Source organism: Zingiber officinale, chromosome 2A (genome assembly GCF_018446385.1).
Source record: "Zingiber officinale cultivar Zhangliang chromosome 2A, Zo_v1.1, whole genome shotgun sequence".
NCBI lineage: Eukaryota > Viridiplantae > Streptophyta > Magnoliopsida > Zingiberales > Zingiberaceae > Zingiber > Zingiber officinale.
In genome coordinates this window covers 109189308-109199894 of record NC_055988.1, presented here as the reverse complement: position 1 = coordinate 109199894, position 10587 = coordinate 109189308, and the positions used below count along the sequence as shown (strand labels likewise).

The 10587-nt window shown below is 41.7% G+C and overlaps 1 protein-coding gene across 1 annotated transcript; it reads left to right on the top strand.

Moving 5' to 3' along the window:
• Nucleotides 1–6412: 6412 nt before the first annotated feature.
• Nucleotides 6413–8944, top strand: LOC122043892 (cation/H(+) antiporter 15-like). Its single transcript, XM_042604456.1, has 3 exons — nucleotides 6413–6613; nucleotides 6680–7753; nucleotides 7835–8944. Exons 1-3 carry the CDS (start codon nucleotides 6413–6415, stop codon nucleotides 8942–8944), a joined length of 2385 nt encoding a protein of 794 aa, XP_042460390.1.
• The last annotated feature ends 1643 nt before the right edge of the window (nucleotides 8945–10587 follow it).

Genomic DNA, 10587 nt, shown 5'->3' with positions numbered 1-10587 from the left:
ACCATCTCCATAAGAGTCCTATTCCTTCGTTCTCCTACACCATTCTGTTGGGGTGTTCCAGGTGCAGACAATTGGGATTGAATCCCGGCCTCTGATAAGTAATTCCTAAACTCTCCTAAGAGGTATTCGCCACCACGATCTGACCGTAGTGTCTTGATACTTTTACCTAGTCGTTTCTCCACATCAGCCTTGTATTCTTTGAACTTATCAAAGCACTCGGACTTGCGGCGCATTAGGTAAATGTATCCATATCTTGAATAATCGTCTATGAAAGAGACAAAATATTCAAAACCTCCTCTTGCCTGGACAGACATAGGACCACACAAATCAGAGTGAACCAACTCTAACACTTCTTTGGCTCTATACCCCTTGGCCTTGAACGGCCTCTTGGTCATTTTACCTTCCAAGCATGATTCACAAGTTGGAAAATTTTCCAACTCAAATGAACTCAAAAGTCCATCGGCTATAAGCCTCTGAATCCTACTTAAGTTAATATGACCAAGCCTTAGATGCCAAAGATATGCTTGGTTCATTTCCGAAGGTTCTTTTCTCAGAGTTAGAAGATGAGTTATAAATTTCCATGTTTTACTTTGTGGAAGAAATTGGATTTAAAGTATACAAATTGTCAACTAATGCACCAGAACAGATAATCACTTTATTTCTTTTAATACCTACATCGTTACTGAAAGAAACTGAATATCCATCTAAAAACAGTTTAGAAACTGAAATTAAATTCTTTCTAAAACTGGGTACATAAAGACAATTTCTTAAAATCAAATTTCTATTTCTACTAAAAGATAAGTAGACGTCTCCCACTGCAACAGCTGCCACCTTAGTAGCATTGCCCATGTAGACGGTAATTTCTCCTTCAGATAGTCGTCGGGTTTCCTGGAACCCCTGCAAGGAATTGCAGACATGATCAGTGGCTCCCGTATCTACACACCAGGTGCTGGTAGATAACACCGTTAAACATGTTTCAACAACTAGAGTATGAGATATACCTTTGTTTTGGTTCCTACGAGGACAGTCCGCCTTCCAATGTCCTGCCTGCTTACAGATGAAGCACTTGCCCTTCGGGTTCTTCATTCCAGCTTTAAATCCCGTACTCTGAGATTTATTCACTTTCTTTGCTGAACCTGCTTGTTTCTTCTTCTTCTTTCCTTTCGGTTTAGAAGTAGAACCGTTTTCGGCATAGTGAATTTGAGCATTGTGATGAAATAATCCTTCTGCTGCTTGAAGTTCTGTCAGTAGTTCCGCTAATGAATAAACCCTCTTATTCATATTATAGTTCAGGCGAAACTGCTCAAAACTTCTAGGTAGCGTTTGGAGGATCATATCGATCTGGGTTTCCCCATCAATTTCTCCTCCAAGGATCTGTATCTCGTTCAGATAAGCCATCATCTTTAGGATATGATCCCTTACAGGAGTACCCTCTTGCATGGTGGCTGTCATTATCTTTCTCATGGCTTCTTGCCTAGAAGCCCTATCCTGATGACCAAAGAGTTCCTTGAGATTGTTCATAATATCATAGGCTGTTGGTAAATCTTGATGCTGATGTTGCAATACATTTGACATTAAAGCCAAAATGTAACACCGCGCCATCTCATCTGCTTTTACCCATTTCCTATGATATTCAATCTCCTCTTGGGTAGATTCACCAGTAGGTGCATCAGGGCATTGCTCAGTCAGTACAAATTTATAGCTTTCAGCAGTAAGAACAATGTCCAGGTTTCTTTTCCAATCTATGTAGTTTGGTCCAGTAAGTCTATTCTGTTGAAGTATGATGGTCAGTTGAAAGACATCCTAAGAATCACAAATAACTTTTGGTCAGAACTCTAAATTTAGAATAATATTGATTCCTCAAACAATACTATTTTAAATTAACCAACACCTCATAACACCGTGAATTTTGTATGCCACGTTAGTGTGGACGTATACAAATTCAACATTTGTAAAAGGAGGGTTTTAACCCATTAATTTTATTATCTTGTCAACCTAACTTTTTGACAAATAAAATTAATAGTTGGTATTATTTGGTCACACAAATAATAGCAGTGACTCCGTTGGGGAGGATACTATTAGATGTGTCTAAGTGTATACCATTACTTGACACTAAGTCCATTAATAAGATTATGCCCCTTCCGTTGGGGAAGATCACACGCTCTTAATTAACTTCCTATAGTCATCCAAAAATGGAAGTCTGTTCTAGTGATCCGCAAACAAGCTCATCCGTTATGGAGGAAGGCACTCAGAGCCAACGCGCAAGCTTGTTTGCATCACTTACAAACCAGTAATGGAGACCATGAGATTTATTTAAAAATCCCTCTCCCACTTAGTTATTTATAAATGAGGAATTTTAACTATGCTAGCCTACTTTACTTGTAAACTAACATGCACACACAGCATAATATAAAAGCAATAGAGAAACTAATTTTCAACTATTATGGCTTTTATCTCTAGTTGTCCTCCGTGTGTTGTCATCCCAAGCTGCTGCCATATTTGGCCACCACCACTGGGTCTAGCTGTCGCATCCATCTTGCTCCTTGTTCCGCTGCGCCTCTGGTCCTTAGAAAGTTCCACGCTTTGCAAGATTCGATTCGCGACATAAATAGAATTTTACATTTTGATCCTATATTCCATAAAAGGAATGTACATGTATCTAGATCAAAAATAAAATCCTAATAAAACTAAATACAGCTCCTGCTGTATTTGAATACAATCATGCACACACATTTAAATGCCCTTGACATGTCCAAGGGTTCAATCACACACATAATAACTAAAAGCCATAATAGTTGGATCCTGCATCCACAAAGTTAGCACATCCTACTATTAACCTGCCTAAATTATGTATGACATGTGCATAATTAAACTAAATACCAAATACACAGAGGCAAAACCCTAGCTCTGATACCAATTGTTGGTTGCTACACGGAAAGCCTAGAGGTTCCATTGTACAAAAATTTTGTACAAAGGTCTGAACCTTTTCCTAGCTACCATGTGTTCTTTTAAATTAAATTTTGGATCGCCTGCGGAACTTAACACGTTTGATCCAAAACTTAATCTATTTGTTCTTTTAGGTTTTGACTTGGATCTCCTGCGGAACTTAACACGTTCGACCCAAGTCTCCTTAAGTTATTAATTCCATTAAATATTAATTTCCATAATTGGTTCCCAGTACTGACGTGGCGAGGCACATGGCCTTCTTGGATATGGGAGCAACCACCACCGACTAGACAAAACCTTTTATAGAAAGCTAATATTTAATTTCCTAAAATAACTTTAGGTTAACCAAAGAGAACAATCAAATCACAAGGAAAAGAAAAAATAAAAGAACACAACATCGAAAAACATATTCGAAATTCTAGAACGTAAGCCTCTTGTATTTGGTATTATTTCCATAAATAACTAGCATGATGCGGAAATAAAAATTACTAGTTATACCTTGTAGAAAAACTTCTTGATCTTCTACCGTATTCCTCTTCTAACCTCGGACGTTGTGTGGGCAACGATCTACCGAGATGAGAAACCACCAACCACCTTCTTCTCCTCCAAGCAAGGTTCGGCCACAAAAGGAAAACTTCACCAAGGAGAAAAACCAAAATACTAACCAAGCTCCAAGATATGCTAGCTTTCTCTCCTTCTTCTTCTTCTTCTCCAAGTAGTATCCGGCCACCACAAGTGCTCCAAGGAAGGGAGAGAGGTTCAGCCACCACAAGAGGAAGAGAGGGAGAGGATGGCCGGCCACACCAAGGAACAAAAGAGGGAGAGAAAATAATAGAGGTTGTATCTCATGAAGGCACCCTCACCCCTTCTTTTATATTCCTTGGTCTAGGCAAATTAGGAAATTTAATTACAATAAAATTTCCTCAATTTCCTTGACATGATTTTATTGAGAAAAATAAAATAAAATTTCCCAAATTAAAACCAATGGCCGGCCACATCAATGAAGGAAAAAATTAGACAAGTTTTAATCAACAATTAAAACTTCCTAATTTGTTTCCAGAAATTTTAAAAAATAAAATTTCTCTTTAAAATCTCTTCATGGTTGATAAAAGGAAATTTCTATAATTTTAATTTTATCAACATGTGAATAATTTTTAAAGAGAAAATAAAACATCTCTCCAATCTACAAATAAGGAAAGAGATCTAATCTCTTTCTTTAATCTTTTGTAGATCTTTTACAAGAGAGATATTTTAATTTTAATTCTCTTTAAATTATATCTTCCACATAATAATAAAAATTAAAATTAAATTTCTTTTTAATTTGGCCGGCCCTACTAGCTTGGGTTCAAGCTAGGGCCGGCCACCCAATTTTCCGGCCCTAGCTTGTTCCCAAGCTATCTTGGCCGGCCCCTATTGGGTGGGTATAGAAGGTGGGTATAGGTGGGTATAGAACTCTATAAATAAGAGGCTACGATAGGGACCGAGAGGAGGAATTGATTTTGGTCTCCCGATAAAATTAAGCATCCCGTGTTCGCCCCGAACACACAACTTAATTTTATCAATGATAATTCATTCCACTAGAGAACTATCATTGAACTACCGCACCAATCCCAAATTACATTTTTGGGCTCCTTCTTATTATGAGTGTGTTAGTCTCCCTGTGTTTAAGATATCGAATGTCCACTAATTAAGTGAGTTACTGACAACTCATTTAATTAATATCTAAGTCCAAGAGTAGTACCACTCAACCTTATCGTCATGTCGGACTAAGTCCACCTGCAGGGTTTAACATGACAATCTTTATGAGCTCCTCTTGAGGACATTATCAACCTAGTATCTCTAGGACACAGTTTCCTTCTATAATCAACAACACACACTATAAGTGATACCATTTCCCAACTTATCGGGTTTATTGATTCATCGAACTAAATCTCACCCATTTATAAATTAAAGAAATAAATATCAAACATATGTGGTTGTTATTATATTAGGATTAAGAGCACACACTTCCATAATAACTGAGGTCTTTGTTCCTTTATAAAGTCAGTATAAAAGAAACGACATCTAATGGTCCTACTCAATACACTCTGAGTGTACTAGTGTAATTATATAGTCAAGATAAACTAATACCTAATTATACTACGACCTTCTAATGGTTTGTTCCTTTCCATTTTGGTCGTGAGCTTCTGTTTATAATTTATAAGGTACTGATAACATTATCTTCTGCATATGACACCACATGCTATGTTATCTACAATATAAATTAATTGAACAACTACAAACAAATGTAGATAAATTGACCAAATGTGATTCTTTATTTAACATGAATGTTTACAAAGCTTAGGCTTTCAGTATACACTCCAACACTGGAGTCTAACCGATGTTAGAGAATGTCGGGTGTCAGAGCCTGTCGGGTGATGGAGGACGTGTGGCGTCCTCTTATGCACTGAAAGAATGTTCCACTCGTAGATGACAGCAGACCATTGAAATATTCCCTGACATATGGCAGTTATTCTCTGACAGACGGTTACGATTCTCTGACATTGTTGTCGCCTAGTGCCTTCTGTTCTACCCGGGTTTTGCTACGGGCAGCTCAGGATGACCATTAGGGTGTGGCGCCTGGCCCAAGTCTTGATGGGGGAGATGAGCTGCGACGAGGGTCCCCTCTTTCACGCTTGGAGTACTGAAGAGCCGGTCAGGAGTTGTCTTACTGAAAGTACCAGATCTGTCTATGCAGATCGAGTTGAGGAAACCAAACCTGCCGAGGAAGGTCAGGCCTTACTCCAGGCTACGTCTTATGTCTCTGATATAGGATCCTAATTTGTCAGTATCCGACCGGGAATTTGCAACTGATGACGTCAGGCGGTCTAACTCCTTCTTTCCCCTAATTACTGACTGTCACGCCCCCTTGACTTTTGACAGTCATGTCTCCTTGACTTCTGACCATCATATCCCCTTGACTTTTGACCGTCACGTCCCCTTAACTTTTACATTCCCTTGACTTCTGACTGTTATGCCCCCTTTATTTCTAACTATGATCTTATCGGACTCTACTTTTATGCACCGTATCAATGGTTATAGAAGTATTACATTGCTCGATCGGTCAATTAACATATTAATAAAAAAAATATTTTGATAAGTAATATGTCTCAATGCTAATCTGATTTTGCAGAGGACTAATTTTCTCTTTTAAGCAAAAGATGTGTTAGATGGAACCTTTGGATCCAGATCACTGCGCGCACAGCTTGTGGCCGGTTTACTCGATCTATTTTGAGGATGAGGCCAGGCAATTTACTACAATTAAATGATTGATCTACAGGGCCATAGTTCGTCGTCGACCAAGAATCACAGCCTAATTTCATCTCCCTCGCTGGTCATCCTCTGTGTATATTTCCGCAGGAGGAGGAGGAGGAGGAATACATTATATTGGCCCTGCATGCGCATAGAGTAACTGCCTCGCCTCGCCATGGCTCAGTACATCAATCGAACCAGCCTCCATCAACTCTCCAGCCCCGCCTTCTCCTATGGCCCCTTCTACCACGAAGACCCCATCCGGGACACCACCTCCCTCCTCCTCCTCCAATTCACGATCGCCGTCCTCACCTCCCGCTTCCTCTACTTCCTCCTCAGCCCCCTCAGCCAACCTCGTATCGTCTGCGACATCATGGTATATATAATTCATTCATTCATTCATTCATTCATTATGATCTTAATTCTTTCGATGAATTTGTAGGGCGGTTTGATTGGGGGTGGCCCGCAAGTTCTTCGCCTCCTTTCTTATTTACGCATTCCGGCGATGAGCCAGATGGCGGATTCGTACCGGGAGACTCTGTTCCGGGACGACGTGATATCTTACACGCGCCTCCTGTCGGCCTACGGAATGTCGGTCAAGTTCTTCTTGATCGGGGTCAAGATCGATCCCACCCTCGCTTGGCGGTCGGGGAAGAAGGCCGCCATCCTCGGCTTCTGCAGCATGGTCATACCTTTCCTCTTCCTCCTGGCGCTCCAGTATCCTTTCCTGAGGATGGTGCAACCCAAGGACAATCACAAGCAATTCATCGATGGCATCGGCGATAAGAGCATCTTCTTCCACATGGCGGCGACGGTAGCAGCCAGCTCCCCCCCGGTGATCGCCGACGTCCTCACGGACCTGGGCCTGCTCAACACCGAGCTGGGCCGCATCGCCATCTCGGCGTCGATGGTGAACGAGATCACCCGGTGGCTCATCTTCGCCGTTTACAAGGTGATCAGCACGGCGAAGAATCGTCACAGCTACCCGAAGGCGATTAAGGAGGTGGTCGGCATGGCCGCCTGCCTGATCGCTCTGCTCTCGCTGGTACGTCCATGGGCGCAGTGGATCGTGCGGCAGACGCCCAAGGGCGGCCGCGTGGCGGAGTGGCACGTCCTGGTGATTTTGCTGGCGGTGCTGGCCATGGGCGCGCTGGGCGACGCGCTGGGGCTGGGATTCCTGGACGCCCCCATGGTCATGGGGCTTCTCGTACCCGACGGCCCGCCGCTGGGGATGGCGCTGGTGGAGCAGCTCGAGCTCTTCTCCACCGAGCTTCTGCTCCCACTTTTCTTCCTCGCCGTCGGCTACATCACCACCATAGACCGCATTGTCGACTTCCGCATGCTAGGGTTCATGCTGCTGTACATCTTAGCGGGCCACGTCGTGAAGACCCTCGTCTCCCTCGGAGCTTCCTTCTACTACAAGACTTCCATTCACAAGGCCGCCATTCTCGGGCTCATGCTCAACTTCAAAGGCTTGGTGGAGCTCATGGTCTACCTCGGAATGAAGGGCGACAAGGTAATTAGTTAATTATATATATATATAATTTAATTAATTAAGATGATTAATGAGTTAATTGTTACCTATATATATATATAGAAATTTGCGACGCAAGGGTTTTTAACGATGGTGGTCTCCATCGTCCTGGCCACCGGCGTGAGCTCGTGGCTGGTGGCCGCCTTCTACGATCCCTTGAACGCGCGGCACGCGGTGGGGTACAGGGCGCTGCAGCACCTCAACCCGGAGGAGAAGTTCAGCGCCGTGGCGACGATGCTGAACGAGGACGCGGTGCCGGCGATGATCGACCTGTTTGAGGCGTCGTCGTCCGAGACGATTGCGGGGCAGTGCTCGGCTTGCATCCACGTGCTGCACCTGACGGAGATGAGTGGCCGGTCCCACGCCGTCCTCGTCGCGCACAAGAACCGGAAGGGCGAGCTGGTGGGCACCAACCAGATGGACCGCCTCCACAACGCCTTCCTCAACCACGAGAAGAGGAAGGAAGGGACCATCGCCGTGTTCCCTTTCACGGCCATCAGCCCCTACGCCACCATGCACCAGGACATCTGCTCCCTCGCCTTGGAAAAGGGCGTCCCCTTCGTCGTCGTCCAGTTTCCCAGGTGCGATTCCGGAGCCAACACGGAGGTCGAAAAGGCCGCTCGGAGCATCGTCCCCCAGGTCATTTCGCAGGCTCCCTGCTCGGTCGGAATCCTGATCCACCACGGGCTGACCAGCACCAGGCCGCTTCTCTCCGACCTGTTCCTCTACTCCGTCAAGGTCTTCTTCTGGGGCGGCAACGACGACCGGGAGGCCCTCACCTACGCCGCGCGGATGGCGCGGCACCCCGGCGTGCGCATGCTGGTGACGCGGTTCCTGATGCAGGGGGAGGAGGCGGCGGCGGAGGGAAAGGACTTGTCGTGGGACGACGTGATCTTTAAGGAGTTCGTCAGGGAGACGGCGGGGAACGAGAGGGTCACGGTGGAGCAGGTGGCGCCGCAGGACATCAACGATACGGTGGAGGTGATCAAGTCGATCGGGAGCGAGTGCGACCTGGTGATGGTGGGTAGGGTGCAGTGCGCGGAGTCGACGCTGGAGGAGATGCTGGGGAAGTGGGTGGAGACGCCGGAACTCGGGGTGGTCGGCGATATGCTCGCCTCCAGCGATTTTGCCAACTTCTCTTTCTCTGTTCTTGTTGTTCATCAGCATAGCTGAGAAACATATGTATCCATCTACGATCATATCAAACTCGATAGATAGATCGATCGATCGATTTCTCTTCTGCCAACGTAAATTCTTCTTCGCAGATCGCACGCATGCTATTGAGCATAGAAGACAATGCAAAATGCAACAACATTTCGGGGAGGAATTTGTTATCTATTTATTGGGAAAATTTGTATACAGCCCTCACAACTTAAATTTTGCCTGCAGTCTCGTATTAAAAAAAGAAAAAATTATTTCTATTCCCTAACTAAGCAAGATATTAATTTACATAATTATTCCTCATATTTTTTAAATATAAAAAAAATAAATAGTATAATTCTTCTTAAATTCAACAAATTAAACTAGAATCTCATAACTCTTTTTTCAATAGAAAATATATTAGATTCTTTTTAAATGATATTTAAAAATATATTATATTTTCTTTAAATTATGTTAAATTTAGGAGGAATTATATTAAGCGAAGAAAAAATCATGCTCAATTTAATAGAAAATATATTCGAATTTAATTTAAAGTATTGAATTTAAGAAGAATTATATTTAATTTTAGACTTTTGTGCCTGAAAAATATGAAAGAACAATTAGAGCAAAACTTTACATTGAAGTTATGATTAAGGATTTTATGTATATATATAAAAGTAAAATTTGATAATAGAAAATTATATCACATAAATTATATATATATATATATATATATCTATTGTATGTATTTAATTATAATAATAAAACTAAGAAAAAAAATTGAATGGATCAAGTGTTTACAAGTGTTTACTGATATAATATTTTTTAACATATAACTGGATATAAATAAATATATAAAAAAACCTTATGGAATGAATGTTAATATAAATTAAAAGGATTAATTTATGATTATATTTTGAATAGCCTTTCTTTAAAAAAAAAAAAAATAAAGATGTATTTATTAGTAGGATAGATTAATTTTTTTTTAAAAAAATTATATGTTAGCTAGTGTAACAATGCTCTTAAGTGACCTAGTTCTTAATGTTCTTATGTGGTTGGATTTAATATGATATAGCGGTAGAATATTCAAATTATCACCTAGATACTCATTGTTCGATTCTTAGTTATAGTGAATTTGTAGAATTTTTCCTCTAAATAGAACGCGTAACTAAAGGATGCTGAACTTGTTGGTCATCCATCATGAGTACTTTCTAATTTATTCTGATGGTCAGTGGAAAAATTTTATGGGACTGGATCGATCACCCTAGGATTAGTTGGGTTAATTATTTTTTTTTATGTGGGTGAATTTGATTACATGGATGTTCGATGTGTGATAAAGGATTTAAATTAGACTTATATATATTACTGATATGTGTACTAAGTTTGTAGGGACTTTGTAGGTTGTACATGAATGACTTGATAGAGTCAAATCGTGTTGATGGTTTGAAACTTTGATGGGTTAGAACAAAAATAATAATAATAATAATCAGACAGGGTAACGTTGAGTCTGGGATGATCAATCTGATCCCACGAAAATTTTTCATCGGCCACTAAGGTAAATCGAAAAGTGCTCGCATCGGGCAACCCAGGAGCCAACATCCTTTAGTTGCGTATCCCATTTGGAGGAAAAATTCTTACAAATTCATCATAGCTAGGATTCAAACCGCGGGTACTTG